Raw genomic sequence first — 18,927 nt, 5'->3', positions numbered from 1 at the left:
TGGCCTAATAAGGAAATAATGTAAATTTATGGATATTACCAAAATTTATTACAGTTTGCTAAAAGTATAATAGCAGGTCAGCAGCTTTGACTTTCAATTATAGTTTTAAAATGCCATGTTTTTTTGAAAGATTGGTATAGTAGTATATATTTTCATAGGAATAGGATATCAAATATAAATTATTTTAGAATTATATATGAACATGAAAACCGCACGTAATTAAAGTAGTATAATATGTTATAACTTATAACTTATAACTGCTTTTTTCGTTTCTGCACGGTATCTTTGGGGGCACAATATATCGACTAGAGATGCTGCGTCTATTGCTTTGGTTGATTGGCTCACGAAGACGCCAGAATGGCACGTTATGGGAGGGAAGGACCACTTTCTCGTGGCTGGCAGGATAACGAGGGAAGGACCAAGAGTCGGATTGGGGTAACAAGCTTCTTTTCTTGCCGGCTGCCAAGAACATGTCTATGCTTGTTGTCGAATCAAGTCCATGGAACGCGCACGATTATGGAATTCCGTATCCAACGTATTTTCATCCTTCTACGGACGATGATGTGATTATTTGGCAGGAGAGGATGAGGAGACTAGCGCGGAAGTATCTGTTCTGTTTCGTTGGAGCGCCACGTCCAGGCAATGCCAAGTCGATCCGCGGGCAGATCATTGAGCAATGCAAGGATTCGATGTTGTGCAAGTTGTTGGAGTGCGGAGTTGGGGAGAGCAAGTGCCATTCTCCACGTAGCGTAATGCGGATGTTTCAGAACTCGGTTTTCTGCATGCAGCCTCAGGGCGATTCGTATACGAGAAGATCAGCGTTCGATTCCATGCTCGCTGGTTGTATACCCGTGCTCACCCATCCAGCACCCGCCTACACGCAGTACATATGGCATTTACCGAAGAACTATTCAGTGTACTCTGTGTTCCTTCCTGAGGATGACATTCGCGGGAACCTTAGCATAGAGGAAAGGCTGAGTGAAATCCCTGCGGAGAGGGTGAAGGAGATGAGAGAGGCGGTTATAAGCCTCGTTCCGCAGCTTATATACGCGCGCGAAGATGAAGACGTTTAGAGACGCCTTTGATGTGGCGGTTAGCGCAGTCGTTGACAAGGTGACGAAGCAGAGGAAGGACATGATTGAGGGGCGTAGAGATGATGGTTTTGTTGAGGAGCTTAGATGGAAATATGATTTGTTGGATGAAGGTGAAGTGGTAGGGCATCATGAATGGGATCCATATTTTTCAAAACCTAAATGCTGATTCTAACACTATTATTATTGACAGAAGCAGATATAAAGGAGCAAAGAAAATAATGATGAGTTTTGGGAGATGATGATATAAACACATAAATCTAGAATGATTGAGCTTATATTTTGTGTAGAGCATGGTGAATATGTATACTAGGATTTCTGTATCATCAGTTGTATCATATGATTAGTTTGACATCTTATCTGGGACGATCACATAAACTCGATCGGACAATGGTACCACCTTCAGTCGTCCATTATTAAGACTATTCTTATTGACGGATATAGTAGTGATGATTACTCCCTCGTCTCATAAAAGATATCACACCTTTCTTTTTAGTTTGTCCCACAAAAGCATACTACTCCCTTCGTCCCATAATAGATGTCACATTTTTCTTTTTAGTTTGTCCCATAAAAGATGTCACATTTCCATTTTTAAAAAAAAATTTCTTGACATTAATATAAAAAAATAACATCTCCTAAAATTCCGTGTCATTCCCAAAGTATGTCATTCTATTATGGAATAGAGGGAGTACTATTTTTCTCTCTCCACTTATTACACAAAACATCTTCTAAAATCTCGTATCACTATCCGAGCGTGATATCTATTATGGAACGTGGGAAATTCTATTTAGTATGGTCGAGATAGAATTGAAAAATTATGATATCTAAAGTGCTTAAAAAGACAAATTCCACTAGTCGGTGGTAATAGTGATTATTACTGCATGAACGCAAAATTGAGTTAACAGAGATTCGCTTAATTTAACAAAGATAAAATTAAAAGTATTGATAGAAAATTAAAAATACTAAAAAGGTCAAAAACAGAATAGAGCGCAGGTGCACAAGCAGCACGTGCCCTAAGAGCCAGCAGCGCCACCACCACACATACAAAATTCGACCATTCCAATAAATGCGCCATTCTAATTTCTACACACTAACCTAATATGTAGACTCTTTCTTTCAGAACATATATTTGGAATCTTTTTCTTGTAATTGTTTACTAATTTTGCATTAAAATTCATTTAATTCTCAAATTCTTTATTTTTATGTAATTTTCTGTATAATGAAATGAAATAAAATACTAGAAAAATGAAATGTGTGATTGATTGATAAGAGGTGAATGCTATTTGTTGCTATGTTTCATTGGGACAAGGGCCAAATTCCTTGAGAAGTAGGCAACACCAATGGACAAACGTTGTCCAACTACAAAGATTTCAAGAATCCCACATCCTAAATAACATGCAACATAGATACGTCGACATAAAATATAGTTTGTGGAGTAAAAGAAAAGAAATTCAAATAAAAAGTGCAATAAATTGAAGCAACAGTTACTCGTGAAAAATCCTCAAATAAAACCAAAGGCTCTCTCTCTACTCCCTCACTCTCCAAACTCGTGAGCCAAAGAGCTCCTTCAATTTCACGAGCTTCTCAGACCTCCTTCCCCCCTTCAAATACCCCTTTCCTTCCCTTCAACATGACCCATCACTTTCAACATCCACCATGGAACTCAAATCTCCACTCTTCTTCGTCTTCGTCTTCCTTCTGTCTCTGTCTCATGCACACGACAATATCCAGACCTACATCGTGCAGCTCCACCCCGACTGCCCTTCCCATTCCTACTTCCCCTCTAAGCTCCACTGGCACCTCTCCTTCCTCGATAAATCCATTTCGACAGATGAGGATTCGTCGTCGCGCCTCTTGTATTCCTACGGCCCCGCCATGGAAGGCTTTGCTGCTCGCCTCTCGCCTTCCGAGGTCGAGATGCTGAAGAGGTCACGTGAGGTTGTGGCAGTGCGGCCAGATAGAAAGCTCGAGATTCACACTACTTATTCCTACACCTTCTTAGGGCTGAGCCCCACGAGAGAAGGTGGCGCGTGGGCTGAGTCCCGCTTCGGCCGGGGCTCAATCATAGCCGTGCTCGACACCGGAGTCTGGCCGGAGAGCCCGAGCTTCGACGACCGGGGTATGCCGCCGGTTCCTCCGAGGTGGAAAGGAATATGCCAACAAGGGCAGGGCTTCAATGCTTCAAACTGTAACAGAAAGATCATCGGCGCGAGATACTTCAGCAAAGGCCACCGTGTGGCCTCACTGACGTCCTCACCCGACGTTGTAGCAGAATATGTGTCGCCCCGCGACTCCCACGGCCACGGAACACACACGGCCTCAACCGCCGGCGGAACTCCTGTCTCGATGGCAAGCGTGCTCGGAGGTGGAGGCGGTACGGCTCGAGGAATGGCCCCAGCTGCGCACATTGCTGTGTATAAAGTGTGCTGGTTCAGTGGCTGCTACAGCTCAGACATTCTTGCAGCCATGGATGAAGCCATCAGAGATGGAGTGGACGTGCTTTCTCTCTCGTTGGGAGGCTTCCCGGTGCCCCTCTACGAGGACACTATAGCCATCGGTAGCTTCCGAGCTATGGAACATGGCATATCAGTGATATGTGCTGCAGGAAACAATGGCCCAATTCAGAATTCTGTTGCAAATGAGGCTCCTTGGATCGCAACCATTGGGGCAAGCACCCTCGATAGAAGGTTTCCGGCCGTGGTTCGACTAGGTAACCGGAAGCTTCTATACGGAGAATCCATGTACCCGGGGAAAGGAATCGCAGCTGCTCAGAAAGAGCTCGAGCTGGTATACATCACAGGCGGCAATAAAGGCAGTAACTTCTGCTTGAGAGGGTCTCTTCCAAGGGCAAAGGTACGAGGCAAGATGGTCGTCTGCGATCGCGGTGTTAATGGGAGGGCCGAGAAGGGTCAGATAGTAAAGGAAGCCGGTGGTGCAGCCATGATCCTAACCAACACCGAGATAAACTTGGAAGAAGATTCAGTGGATGTCCATGTCCTCCCAGCAACACAGATCGGTTCTGACGAAGCGTTTCACCTCAGAAGCTACATAAACTCGACGAAACTGCCTAAAGCAAGAATCATCTTTGGAGGTATGGTCATAGGGAAGTCCAGAGCACCTGCAGTTGCGCAGTTTTCATCGAGAGGGCCAAGTTACACTGACCCTTCAGTTCTGAAGCCAGACATGATCGCCCCGGGGGTCAACATCATTGCTGCGTGGCCTCAAAACCTCGGCCCGAGCGCCCTTCCAGAAGATTCTAGAAGAGTGAACTTCACTGTCATGTCAGGAACATCCATGGCATGCCCCCATGTCAGTGGAATCGCAGCACTGCTTCACTCGGCTCATCCAAAATGGACGCCTGCCGCCATCAAATCTGCACTCATGACGACTGCAGATAGGCACGATCATCAAGGAAAACCAATAATGGATGGAGATAAGCCTGCTGACCTCTTTGCAACTGGAGCAGGGCAAGTGAATCCCGGAAGAGCAATCAGTCCGGGATTGATATACGATATCCGACCAGACGACCACATTACTCACCTATGCACTCTTGGATACAGAAGATCAGAGATATTCAGCATCACTCAGAGGAACGTTAGCTGCCACGACCTCTTGAAGAATAACAAGGGTTTCAGCCTCAATTATCCCACATTTTCGGTCATCTTCAAAAATGGAGATACAAGAAAGACGATAAAAAGACAAGTAACAAACGTGGGCAGGCCCAATTCCATCTACTCGCTGGAACTGAAGGCACCTGAGGGAGTCACAGTGAGAGTTAGACCACGTCGCCTGACATTCAGACGTGTGAACCAAACTCTGAGTTACCGAGTTCGGTTCATATCAAAGAAAAGAATCAAGACAAAGGATACGAGGTTCGCAGAAGGGCACCTGACATGGGTGAACACGAGAAGCTATAACCGGGTTCGCAGCCCAGTTTCAGTGACATGGTCATCAACAAAGTGACATATAATCATTCTTATAAAGAATGCATTTTACAGTATCATACCTAGTTTCATTTCCGACATGGAGAGTTAGGATCGAATATGAGATATCCATCAACCCATGTATTCAAAAGGTAGACTATCTCTCAGTTAGGGCAGAAGATAGTTCACAATACACAATTTGAGAATGCAAGCTTTCCCATTGCTACACATCTTTGCTCAAGTGGTTCAGTCAATCAAATCCTACTTAATCAACGAGTTAAAACAAACAAAGTGATATGCAAGTAGCAAAACCCTTCATATCTTGAGGGGCATCTTATCAAATGGCATTTACCTTCTCAATATGTCTCAAATGTAGTAGATTTTCAACCTAATTACACCATTTGAATGAAGATAAACAGAAATGTTACTCCTATCAAGATCGATTTATATCTTTTTGATTTGAAAAGAAAACCTATGTAGAAATCCCCAACATTAAGTATATTTCAAAGTTGCTTCTTTATTATTGAAACAAAATGCATTGAAAACAACTGAGTATCCAAGTTTGTAACTTTGGGTAAGGAAACAAAATGCACAAAAGGGTAATTTAATAATTTCTTCGTCTTACTGAGCAACGCAACGAGCTTCAATTGGCTACTAATTAAAACAAAAAAGACATTGAAACTAAATTAGCCAAATACCTAACAAACAAACAGCTGGAAAGAGAGAGATATGAAGGGGGCACCTGGAGCGCAGAGCGGTGGTGGGAGCAATGGAGATAGGAGAAGACAAAGCCAGAGACTGCAGAGCTGCCATATTGGTCTCACATAAACGAGAGAAGATTGACAGAAAAGGGAGGTATCTTGAAGAATTTAAAAATTATACACTGTATTTTATTAAAAATTAAAAAATGCATAATTGAATATGATTGGATATTTTATTGGACTATTGTAAGTTAGTGTAATTTATTACACCCAAAAATTTCCCTTTGCAGATTGGAGTTCTAGAATGTGTCTCGTAGATCATGCAGATATCAAAGTGACGTCAATATTTTTCCCATTTGGGCAAAAGTTTATACATACAGAATACAGTATACTAACTCACTTTGCATGTACATAAATACTTTTGATAGTTGCTACTCTTTGTACCTAATGAATTAGTAGTTCCTTTGAAACCATCTCATCAAATTATATGCATATTTTAGGTATATTGATAATTATATGAAATCTATGGACTATGCTAACTCCAATTAGTCCACAAATTGATCTTACATCAAACTCCGAACTAAAGTCCAGTAATGAATGGTTTTTTTTCAATAGTTGAATCTAATAACACTTGATGTGATGTGATGTTCTGATAAATGTTTCAATGTAATGTTAACGATTTAATAACCAACTTTGTAGCTCTAAAACAAATTCACAATCAAGACATATCAATAACATTATGATCATCGTGTATAGTTGACGCAATGTCTACACATTGTACAAATTCTCCTTCCAGCATTTCACACAGCTCAACGAAATACACGAAAAAGAGGAGATAGAAATGAGGGAGGGAATAAAGCATTATCAAAGGCATTCCTTCTTTAAACCAGGAGGGAATGTAGCAAACTTGCCATTTCCATACTTACAGTGTATCAAATGACAATGCTTGGCGTATGCTTTACCTACAAACCGAAAAGAGGGACGGGGCATCTGCGTTGTGCAGATGCAGATGGCATCCTGGCTCGAGGGTATATGATGTGTCGGAATATTATTAGTAATAAGATGTAAACGTGACCAAAATTAAACCAAAATGCGATGCTGCCTTGATATATTTTGTTGGTAACAGATGGCACCAACGAATTCACAACTTCAAGCTTCATGCTTCTACAGCGAGGTGTGTTCTCTATACGGGAGCAATTGGCCGTCTCCCATTCCTTTCTTGAGATCCCGGAGCTGCAATAATGATGAAATATGAACAATATATTTACACACACAGACAAATATATAGTGGCCTCTGACAAGATCAAGATGTGCATACCAAGCCCTTTTGCATCGGTTGTCCTCATGATCCGGAGCCTCCTCACAGAATTCAAAAATATCCTAACAGAAAAGAAGTAATTGGTCACATTTCAGTTCGATGCTGATGTGTGAGTATTGTACAAGATAATGCAAATACAGAAGTAGTCAAGAACATACACCCAAGGAACGTCTCCCACAAGCATCCAATCTCCATCCTTGTCCTCGTAGGTGAGAACAAAGTCAGATGAACCATCCAGAAATCTAACATGTTGTCTTTTACCAGCAACAGAAGCTTGCTCTTCCATATTTGATCCTACAAAATAAGCAGCAGCATCTGTTAGTCAATTAGGCTACTGGAAATAGCTAGGGTAGCGATGGAACTCGGAGGAATGCATTCAGCATCAGAAAAGCTTGAACTTCATTATCCTATCTCTTATATCAGATTCCAAATCTTAAATAAGAGTACTAACAAACAACTTGAGGAGGAGGAGGATGAGGTGGAAAAACATCACAGGATTTGGGATTGATTATTATTTTACAACTTCAATAATTGCATATGATTTTTCTCCATTCCATGTCTCTGAGTTTCATGTTACAAGAAAAAACTGTAAGCAGGCGCTACACTAGGGTGGTTAGGTAACGGGATCAAATAAAAAATAGAATGTTCTAGAAAACTCTCCCATGCAAGAAAGATTGGTTCTTATTGAATTGAATCAATCATGAAAACAGAATATTACCTCTGGCCCCAACTGAAGCACTCGGAATAAACATGGCATCCAATGCAGAAGCTAAAGTCTCATAGCAGCTATGAGCAATCAGATCAACCTTTCTACCAATTGCAACCCCATCCATCTTAGCCTTTACAAACAGAGATGTCTTGACAAATCCTTTTTCCTTTGAATTATTGTTTTTTGAATTATCAGTATTCTTGCCATCACATTTATCAGAAATGGAGAAAAGTTCCTCAGTGACGGGTGATTTTGCATGGTTCGACAAGCTGTTCAGTCTATAAGTTCGGACGGGAGGCCATCCAACAACCTGACTGCTTCAGTAAATAACACAACAGAGATATAACATTTGAGTAGGCATTAAGCATCTATAGTAGCCTAAGTTCAAAAAATATCTCCACAATATCTCATCATAGTTCAAGAGAGGCCAACTTTGAAAGGAAGCAATATACTATCAAAATCAACCTTCTTCTACCTAAAACCAATTGGAACTGATTTATCTGATTACAAGGAAAATGGCATATTTTTTCAAGACAGTGAATAGGAGTAACGATAGAAGCAATTCGAATCAATCAAACAGAGATGATTCATTCAATTCACATTAAATCACCAAAATATGGAAAAAGGAAAGGAAAAACAGACATCAACAGCTCCAATCTCCTAACCGATCATTGAAAATCCAATCTTGCAAAGCTTAAAACTGAAAGAAAAGATTATTTAGAGTGAGAATTGTTGTGGGAATCGGAAATGACCTAATTGCAGGAGGGGAACAGGGCGAGTCGGCGATTCTCTTGGTGCCGGAAGGATTGAGTTTAGTAATGGAAGGAGAAGAGGAGGATGAGGAGGAGGATGGCGCCGGTTGGTTGGGCTTAGTCTTTGCACCTCCAAGACTGAGGCCGAGCCCCAATTCCAGCTCCGACTCATCATAAGACTCCTCCGATGACATCTTATCCAACCGTTGTAAAGATCAATTTGCATCAAAATACAGAAGCAGGAACTTTGGGGGTTTGGGTAAAAGAGGGAAAATTCGGTAGGGGTGGCCGTGGGTGGTGGGTCCTCCCTTGTCGGCTTTGTGCGCTCAACAGAATTATACATATACTCCAGAGTGGGTCCCACTTTGCTTTGCTGTTATTTTAGCAAACATAGGCGATGCTTCCATTTTGGTCCAAACGCAACTCTTTTTGGTACTCCCTCGATGGCACGCTCGGAGAATACCATCAGATTTTAGGAGATTTTATTTTATATGTTAGGTGAACAGATAAAATAATATATTTATATTAATGTGAGAGGGAGTTTTTTCATAAAAGAAAATGTGATATCTTTTGTGGGACAAATTAAAAAGAGTAAAGGCCAAAATTGGTCCTGAACATATAGCCATTTTACGATTTTGGTCCTAAACATTATCTTTTGGATTTTTTGGTCCTGCACATATGGACATTTGATCATTTTGGTCCTCCGTCAATATTTCCGTTAAAAACTAACGGTCAACATTATCTTTTGGATTTTTTGGTCCTGCACATATGGACATTTGATCATTTTGGTCCTGCACATATGGAATTTTGATCATTTTGGTCCTCCGTCAACATTTTCGTTAAAAACTAACGGTCAACGGCCGATTTTTGACTAAAACAATGGGTTGGGTCGGGTCGTGTTTGGGTCGGGTTTGGGTTATACGTTAAGGAAAAAAAATATTTTCTTAAAATCTAAGCATAATATTTTCGTTAAAATCTAAGCATAATATTCTTAAAATATTAATTAATATTTTTTAATTAATAAAATTAAAGTATAGTATTTTTTAATTAATTTTTTCATGAATTTGAAGAAAATATTATGCTTAGATTTTATTAAAAATAATTTTTTAATTATTTAATTTTATTATATAGATTTAATATTAATATACTTTAATTTTATTATTTTGATTAAAAAATGATTATTTTAATTTGGTAATTTTTTATTTTATTGTGTAATATCATGTTTAAATCGTATAATAACATCATGTTTTAGTCGTTATAATATTTTTAATCAACAAAAATAACTAAAAATTAAAGTTTTATAATTTTTTAATTAATAAAAAATAATTATTTTTTTTCTTAACGTGTAACCCAAACCCGACCCAAACACGACCCGACCCAACCCATTGTTTTAGTCAAAAATCGGCCGTTGACCGTTAGTTTTTAACGAAAATGTTGACGGATGACCAAAATGATCAAAATTCCATATGTGCAGGACCAAAATGATCAAATATCCATATGTGCAGGACCAAAAAATCCAAAAGATAATGTTGACCGTTAGTTTTTAACGAAAATGTTGACGGGGGACCAAAATGATCAAATTTCCATATGTGCAGGACCAAAATGATCAAATGTCCATATGTGCATGACCAAAAAATCCAAAAGATAATGTTTAGGACCAAAATCGTAAAATGGCTATATGTTCAGGACCAATTTTGGCCTTTACTCAATTAAAAAAGAAAGTGTGACATCTACTATGGAATGGATGAAGTATTCTACGAATAAAAAAAATCTTCAAGCACGTGGTACTCATTCCGTTTAAATTAAGTCGAGTCAAAACTTTTGGATACAAAGATTAAAAAATTGTGTTGAAAAGTGCTTCATTCGTTCCGTAGTAGTGGAGGTATTTCTTTACTGGACACGATTTAAGAAAAATTATGTTAGTGAATTAAGTAAAGGAAGAAGAAAGTAGGAAATAAAAAAAGGTAGAGAGATGAAGAAAGAATAAAGTAAGGGAGAGTAAAGTAAGTGAGAAAAATGTGCTGACTTTTACCAGAAATGAAAATGACTCCACTACTACAGAACGTACTAAAATAACAAAATGACTCTACTTCTATGAAATAAAAGGAGTAGGAGAGAAAAAAATAAAGGAATAAAAATAAAGAGAGAATAAAGTATATGATGAAATAAACTAAGAATAATGGAATATTTTAATTTTTTTAGAATAAAAAATGACTCAGCTTAATTAGAATATCCTTAAAAAAAGAATAAGACTCGCCTCGTTTGAGAGGAGAGAGTAGTAGTTTTTTTATTTTTAGAGAAACCACGCATACGTAATTCATGTTAGCTTATTTGGGAGGAGAGAGTAGTATTTTTCTGATTTTGGAGAAACCACATGTTAGCTTATCTGTGTTTAACATGCTTTTCAGTTATTTTTAGAGACGAAATTGAATGTTTTGAGTTTGTTGATTCATTCTACAGTTTAGTTGGTGAATTTATAGCTATTGAACTGAACGGCATGTTTTAGTTGGCCAGGATTTTGTAAAATAATTTGGAATTTTAATAAAACAAATGTACGTAGTAATCATTTTAAGAGCATCAGCAATGGGGCGGAGGATAGCCCGTCCGATGCATCCTCCGCCCTATCCTCTGCAATTGTAGGTGGGCGGAGGATGCTCCCCCTATCCTCCACGCCCTATGCATCCTCCGTGGATGATGAACCATTTTTTGCATCCTCCGGCCTATCCTCCTCCTCATTGCAAGGGTAAGGAGGATAGGTCCGGACGATGCAACACATTTTCATTTTTCTTTTATTAATTTCTTCTATTTATATCACTACATTTTTACTTCATTTTACACCATCACTCCACTGTCTTCCTCATCCCAATGTCCACTCTTGCTATCTTCCTATCATAGTAATTTTTTCTAATTAAGTAAATGTAGGATTTTCCTTTAATTTGCGGTGTTTTTATATTTATTTTGCTAATAATTAACATATTTGCAAACATAAAATAAAAAATTAATACAAAATAGTAGTTAAAATTGTAGGGCAGATTATAGGGCACCCTACTACAGATGAATGTGGCGGAGAATAAAATACTAATGGGACAGAGCATAGGGCGGCATCTACTACGAGGCTCTCATCAGTAAAAAGTGATATATGGAGTAGTATTTTTCTGGTTCCGTAAGGAGTAGTATTTTTAATCATATTCCCGACCTAGGAACTCTTTTCAATTTCATCAGCAGTACTTTTTTTAATTATAATATAAACTATAGCTTGTACTCTAGGTTAGTTATAATTTGTTTTTTGTGTTGCATAATAATATTATTATTATTATTATTATTATTGCTGCAGTTCTCGTTTAAATAATTCATTTAAGAAAGTTTAATTTGATATATGGAATTAAAATCAATATGTATGAATTCTATAGTAATAAATTTGAAACATCAAAATGATTGAGAATTTTGAGGTTCATAATCGAGATTAAGAGCATTTGCATGGGAGGTAGGGAGTGGGAGCTACGATGGGCGTCCCCCTCTGTTGCGTACGACAGTCTCCACACCTGGAGAGGGCATTGTGGGAGTCGTGACATGATCGGAGTCACAGTGGGCGTCCCCCTCCGGCTGCTCGTGACGCTTGTTGTGGAGGAGGAGGCCACGATGGGGGTTGGGTGGGGGGTTTCAATTTTTTTATTAAATCCAAATATTTTATAAATATACCGTCATTTACATTTATTCACTTCATATTTCTTTCGATCCATATCCTTCTGACATTCTAAAGTTGAATGGATCCGCGTGATTTCTTAACAAACTCAATTGGCTCAAGGAGAAATAACTCTTAACAAACTCAATTGGCTCAAGGAGATAAACAATTTCACCTCCTACAAAAACCGAGTCGAGAGTAGTGTTGGAAGATATACAAATATTCACGAAATTAATGTAAAGATTACAATATCAATTACAATGATTCCTTCCCAATTATAGCTAGGGTAAATCAAGATTGTATCTTACCATATGTAAAGGTTATCTCTGCCTATTAAGGCATGTACATTCCTACCGGTTCAATATACTAGAAAAATATATTCTCCCTATTCAACCTGGCATCAGAGCCAAATTACAGGCTCAGAATATAATATCATCATCGCCCGAATACCTGTTCCGGCCAGAAGGCGGCAGCGGACGAATCCAAACCTGAAATGGCAGACAACAAGGAAGACGTCAAGACTGGCGATCTCAAGTTGAAAGCAAGTAAGAATGTAACAGTTGCATTCAAATTAAACGGAAGAAACTATGCTCTATGGGCCCGACTGATGCGGGTAGCCATCGGAAGCCGGAGAGCACTACGGCATATCACCGGAGTGCCAGAACCCCCGAAGCCAACAAATAAGGAGTATCTGGAGTGGGAGGAGACCGATTTGGTGGTTTTTTCCTGGATAGTCGACAACATGGAGATCGAGATTGTGGCGGACTTCGCACACCACCAAAGCGCGAAGGCCATCGGCTATGGATGGATCAAGCGAGAAGCCGTTCGGCTTAAAATCATGCCATCGGCTAACCCCGACACGACCGCAACCGCGAACGGCGTAGGGCTCGGATTTGGAGCCCGACAGACCAGAGTCCAGACGCAACCAACACACCCAGCACCGACACGCTCCAGCCAACCGTTCACAGTCACCAATAGCCGCCGCGGAGCCACCAAGCCAGATAAATCGAAACTATGGTGTTCAAATTGCGGGAGGAACAAACATACCCGTGAGAACTGCTTCAAATTGATCGGATTCCCGGAATGGTGGGACGAAGCCAACAGGGAAGGGCGAAATTGGTTATCGGAATGGAGGGAACCGGTGGAACAGAGGGCACCACTCACGGACGAAGCACTGACGGCGTCACTCCACGCGGCGGCGGCGACAAGCGAGCGGAGGAGGTCGGTCAGGCGGCTTTCGCCGGACGAGTCGGGAGAATAGAGAGAGGCGCCGATGGAGGAGGTAATGGGCTAGGGTTTCTAAAACCTAGCCCATATAATGTTAATTTTGCATTTGGTTCCCATATTTCTAAGAAACTGCAGATTGAACCCCGATTTATGCATTCTGACCCCAAATGTTTGGCTAATTCGAAACAGACCCCCATTCAACCCCATATCATGCAGCCTGCCCCCCAAACTTTATCTAAATTGCAGAAAGACCCCATAGTGTGTGATAACTTGTATGTGAGCCCCAATAGGTTTGATATTTTGCATGAGCTACCTATTGCATGTACGGTACAACATAAGACTGGAAAAAAAGATAATCGGTGGATTTTTGACTGTGGAGCAACATATACTATGACCCATGATAGACAGGATTTTGTGGATTTTTGTGGGGCTATGAAAAGCCAAATACAGACTGCCGATGGGGAACTTACTTCAGTAGATGGGAGTGGAACAATTGAAATTTCCCCGACGTTGACACTATCAAATTGTCTTTATGTTCTCAAGCTATCCCATAAATTGATGTCTATCAGTCATGTCACGAAGGAATTAAATTGTACGCTACTGATGCATCCCAATTTCTGTGTTTTGCAGGATATCAGGACGAGGAGGATAATTGGGCGTGGCACTGAGCGTCAAGGCCTCTACTATGTCGACGAGATGGCTCATCAAGGCAGTGCCGCGATGTTGGCTCACGGATCTGCTACCCGAGATGCTTGGTTGTTGCACAGACGTCTAGGTCATCCATCTCTTGGTTATCTTAAACTCCTTTATCCGAATTTTTCGCATATTAAGGATTTTGATTGTGAGTCGTGTGTTTTGGCGAAAAGCCACAGACAATCGTTTAAATCTACTAAAACTCGTGTTAAGAGTCTTTTTTCACTTGTGCATGCTGATGTTTGGGGCCCCGCGCCCGTCATTGGGGATCATGGTTTTCGATATTTTGTTTTATTTGTGGATGATTGTTCGAGAATGACTTGGGTTTATTTTTTGAGAAACAAATCCGAAGTCTTTGAAAAATTTGTTTTGTTTTACAAACTTATCCAAACTCAATTTCAGACCACGATAAAAATTCTTAGGTCCGACAATGGGAGGGAGTTCGTTAACAAAGACTTGTCAAATTTTTTCACAGAAAACGGGTTAGTTCATCAAACCTCATGCCCCTATACCCCTGAACAAAACGGAGTAGCCGAAAGAAAGAATAGGATCATATTAGAAATCACACGTGCGTTGTTTTTTGACTCAAAAGTTCCAAAATTTTTGTGGCCTGAAGCTGTTGCTACGTCCGTCTATTTAGTGAACCGACTCCCTACGAAAATCTTAAACATGAAAACCCCACTGAACCTCTTGTCTTCCCTAGCCTACGTACCTGAACCTCTTACCCTACCCCTTAAGATCTTTGGATGCTCAGTATATGTCCATGTTCCTAAACACGAACGTACAAAGTTTTCCGCGTGCGCCATAAAATGTGTTTTTCTGGGGTACGGGATAAATCAAAAGGGATATAGGTGTTATGACCCATCGTCTAGGAAGATTATAACAACAATGAACTGCAACTTCCTGGAATGCGAATATTTCTACACCAATGTTAGTGGTCAGGGGGAGAGTAGGTCAAGTGGACCCCTAAATTGGTTTGTGCCACCACCAAGCGACTTTGTAACGGAACCAACAGAGTCAACTAGCACTGCCGCCGAGCCCGTTTTGTCACCGGCAGAGCCTCCTCAGTCACCCACATCTGAACATCCTCCTCCAGTGATATCCGAGGTAAACACTGAAACCAATGTCAATGGTACAACTGTTCCTAACAATGCTGATGTAGAACCCACGGAGAGTGCTGCAATTGATGGAGACACAGGACGGTACATTCTTCCAGAAAGGAGCACAAGCGGTGTTCCACCTAAACGATACAGTCCCGAGCGTATATCAAAACAGAGCAGATACTCTGTAGGTGACTTCGCATCAGCAAATCTTACCAAGATGGCAAAGGCCTTTATGACTGCCTTATACGAAGAAGAGGAACTTCCCCGGACAGCAGATGAGGCAATTAAAATCCCACATTGGAAGGAAGCGATGATTGTAGAGATGAAGGCGCTAATGAAGAATAAGACATGGGAAGTCTGTAAAAGGCCGGAAGGATCTAGACCAGTGGGGTGCCGCTGGGTCTTTACAATCAAGAGGAAACCAGATGGATCGGTTGATCGCTATAAAGCAAGACTGGTGGCTAAGGGATATACGCAAACCTATGGAGTGGATTATGCAGAGACCTTCTCACCCGTAGCAAAGATGAACACGATCCGCGTGTTATTCTCTATTGCAGCGACAAAGAATTGGCCACTACACCAGTTCGATGTGACTAATGCGTTCTTGCATGGAGAGTTGACACGACCAATCTATATGGAAGCCCCACCAGGATTCGACGAAGAGTTCAGAGGGGGAGAAGTGTGCAAACTCAAGAAGACACTCTATGGATTGAAGCAGTCACCAAGAGCGTGGTTTGGAAGATTTACAGAAGTGATGAAGAAATATGGGTACGAACAAAGTAACTCTGATCATACTTTGTTCATAAAAAGGAGAGAAGAGAAGATCACCTGTCTGATTATTTATGTTGACGATATGATTCTTACTGGGGATGATGAGGACGAGATCAAACAGTTGAGGGAGAACCTATTCACCGAGTTTGAGATGAAGGACCTAGGTCTACTAAAGTACTTTCTGGGCATTGAAGTGATGAGATCGAAGAAGGGAATATTTATAAATCAGAGGAAGTATGTCCTTGACCTCCTGGCTGAGACAGGAATGCTCAACTGCAAGCCTGCAGAGACCCCGATGATGCAGAACCACGGCCTACGACTGACCGAAGGAGCTGAACTCACACATCAAACAAGATACCAGCGACTGGTGGGTAAGCTCATTTATCTCTCCCACACGAGACCCGATATTGCATACGCCGTGGGAGTAGTCAGTCAATTCATGCACAAACCTCAAGTTGATCACTGGGAAGCAGCCTTGAGAATTGTGCGCTATTTGAAGGGAACACCAGGGCACGGGATTCTGTTCGAAAATCATGGGAACTTGGAGGTACATGGTTTCACGGATGCAGATTGGGCAGGAAATCCGAATGATCGGAGATCTACTGCTGGGTATTTTACCTTCGTTGGGGGTAATCTGGTGACGTGGAGAAGCAAAAAACAGAAGGTGGTAGCTCTATCAAGTGCAGAAGCAGAATTCCGTGGGATCAAGAGTGGGATAACAGAGATATTGTGGTTAAAGAAATTACTGACAGAACTCGGCTTAATAACAAAAGAGCCGTGTAAATTGTTTTGTGACAATAAAGCAGCTATCAGTATATCTGAAAATCCGGTACAACACGATCGAACGAAGCATGTTGAAGTGGATCGTCATTTCATCAAGGAGAACATAGAAGGAAGAGTGATAGATCTCCCATATGTCCGGTCGAAGGATCAGCTAGCCGATATCCTTACAAAAGCGGTGGATGCAAGAAGCTTCAATGAAGTATTGGGCAAGTTAAGAATGTGAAGTCCCATTACTTAACTTGAGGGGGAGTGTTGGAAGATATACAAATATTCACGAAATTAATGTAAAGATTACAATATCAATTACAATGATTCATTCCCAATTATAGCTAGGGTAAATCAAGATTGTATCTTACCATATGTAAAGGTTATCTCTGCCTATTAAGGCATGTACATTCCTACCGGTTCAATATACTAGAAAAATATATTCTCCCTATTCAACAAGTAGTCCAATGACTAGGGTTGGAACGGTACGGTATACCGCGCCGAAATGGCCATACCGTATACCGTACCGAAAAGTGCGGTATGGCCAAAAACCTTACCTTTACCGTACCGCTTTTTTCGGTATACCGAACAGTCGGTATACCAAAATTTAGATATCGTTACCTTACCGACATTTCAATATACCGCAATATGCGGTATACCGAAATCACGGTATGGTATACCGAATACCGCATGACAAAACCTAACATTCATGCAGGAATAAGACCCCAAATATTCAAGTTTACATCACCACCAACATAAGGCAACCAGAAAGAGAAAAAAACCAAAACAAAAAACTAAGTCCTTCCAACTTATATCGCAATGAAGGGTGAAGGCAATGAAAATCGCAGAAAGCAATGGCATTCCAATAAATATCCAGGCAAGCTGAAGCAATTCTTTTCAATGAGCATAATCCTACACCATTTATACTCTACCAATATGAGCATTAGAATTAACTTCGAAACATTAATGCCGGACACACAATTCTGAGAAATATCTAACTCAAACTTATATGCTCGAAATCATAATGTTGAATACTTCTTCGAGTTCTAAAGAAAACAGTTGATGAATCTTACACAGCCATGAAACAAGAACCCTACACAACTTTCACAAAAACGCATACCACCAAGGCACCAATACCAAATGCAAGCACAATAAAGAAGGGTGAAGCAAATGAACATCCCAGAAAGGAACTCTAAATTCACACAAATAATCAAACACAATCCACACTCAACCAATCACTGCATTAGAATTAAATTTGAAACATTCTAGCCATGGATGCAGAATAATGAGCAAGGTATCTCATAATCAAAATTGTGAACACTTGAGATATCAAAACACAAAGTTATAAAGTCTAACACCTTCATTCATCACTCCTTAGTAATAAAGCCCTCATTCCTGCCCTCAAACCCCGGCCTCGTCAACTTCTTCTCCCTCTTCATCTTCTCCACCTTCATCTTCTCCATCTTCAACACCTGAGATGACAAAGAAGGGGAAACATTAGCCGTGGTATTGGTTAGATACAGATTAATATACACCAATGAAGAAATAAAAGTTTTGTCATGACATACCTTGGCAAACCATAAGTGTAAAGGATTAGCTCAAGTAGGAGGTATTGTTCAAATTAGTCATAGTTTACAACAATTTTAAAACTCAACATGGCCGAGTCTCTCTGTGTTGTTCAAATTAAAGATGCAAGATAGAGAAAACTAGAAAAGAGACTGTACCGTGGAGGAGTAGACAGACAAGACGACGCAGGCGAGGCGGTGGCGACGCAGGCGAGAGAAAGGGAAGAGAATCAATGTAGGATTGGATCAGATTCAGAAGAGTAGAATTTAGGGATTTAGTACGGTTTAGGGTTCTTTATATGGAAGCATTTGATCTGGTCTGGGGATGAAAACACGAATACAGTTTATCAAATTAAAATGGAGAACAAGGGTTGGAACGGTACGCCTTTTGAACTTCTTCTCGGCGTTCTTCGACACAAGCCTCGCATAGGATTGTCGGCGGGGAGCTCAGCGGCGCTAAGCAATGGTCGAGCTCGATGCGCCGTGCTGGATAGAGGAAGAAATGGTGGTGGTGGTGTCTCAATTTTGGAATTTGGATTCTCAGGAAGAATTTGGTGGTGGTGGCGGAGATAATGACTTCTAGGGTTGCAAGAATTCCTCCCAATTATGTTTAATAAAATTATA

General features: G+C 40.6%; 2 protein-coding genes and 1 pseudogene across 2 annotated transcripts; 2 read left to right on the top strand and 1 right to left on the bottom strand.

Annotated features, from left to right (window-relative positions):
- Positions 1-253: 253 nt before the first annotated feature.
- LOC121760460 lies at positions 254-1,260 on the top strand (annotated as a pseudogene).
- Positions 1,261-2,369: 1,109 nt separating this feature from the next.
- LOC121762346 (subtilisin-like protease SBT1.2) lies at positions 2,370-6,314 on the top strand. The gene has a single exon (XM_042158193.1). The coding sequence runs from the start codon at positions 2,748-2,750 to the stop codon at positions 5,052-5,054; it is 2,307 nt and encodes a 768-aa protein (XP_042014127.1). The 5' UTR covers positions 2,370-2,747; the 3' UTR covers positions 5,055-6,314.
- A 112-nt stretch (positions 6,315-6,426) lies between these two features.
- On the bottom strand, positions 6,427-8,808 carry LOC121762347 (auxin-responsive protein IAA12-like). The gene is made up of 5 exons (XM_042158194.1): positions 8,495-8,808; positions 7,752-8,056; positions 7,192-7,327; positions 7,034-7,095; positions 6,427-6,948 (listed from the first exon to the last, which is right to left on the bottom strand). Exons 1-5 carry the CDS (start codon positions 8,686-8,688, stop codon positions 6,899-6,901), a joined length of 747 nt encoding a protein of 248 aa, XP_042014128.1. The 5' UTR covers positions 8,689-8,808; the 3' UTR covers positions 6,427-6,898.
- Positions 8,809-18,927: the final 10,119 nt, after the last annotated feature.

This window comes from Salvia splendens, chromosome 13 (assembly GCF_004379255.2).
Source record: "Salvia splendens isolate huo1 chromosome 13, SspV2, whole genome shotgun sequence".
NCBI classification, from domain to species: Eukaryota; Viridiplantae; Streptophyta; class Magnoliopsida; order Lamiales; family Lamiaceae; genus Salvia; species Salvia splendens.
This window is presented reverse-complemented; position numbering and strand designations above follow the sequence as displayed.

Excerpts from the sequence above, each read along its gene's own strand:
- LOC121762346 (XM_042158193.1), top strand. The coding sequence starts at position 2,748 with ATGGAACTCAAATCTCCACTCTTCTTCGTCTTCGTCTTCCTTCTGTCT.
- LOC121762347 (XM_042158194.1), bottom strand. The coding sequence starts at position 8,688 with ATGTCATCGGAGGAGTCTTATGATGAGTCGGAGCTGGAATTGGGGCTC. Across the intron at positions 8,057-8,494 it reads TGTTCCCCTCCTGCAATTAG|TCAGGTTGTTGGATGGCCTC; the intron begins GTCATTTCCGAT and ends TTACTGAAGCAG. Across the intron at positions 6,949-7,033 it reads AACCGATGCAAAAGGGCTTG|CTCCGGGATCTCAAGAAAGG; the intron begins GTATGCACATCT and ends TCATTATTGCAG.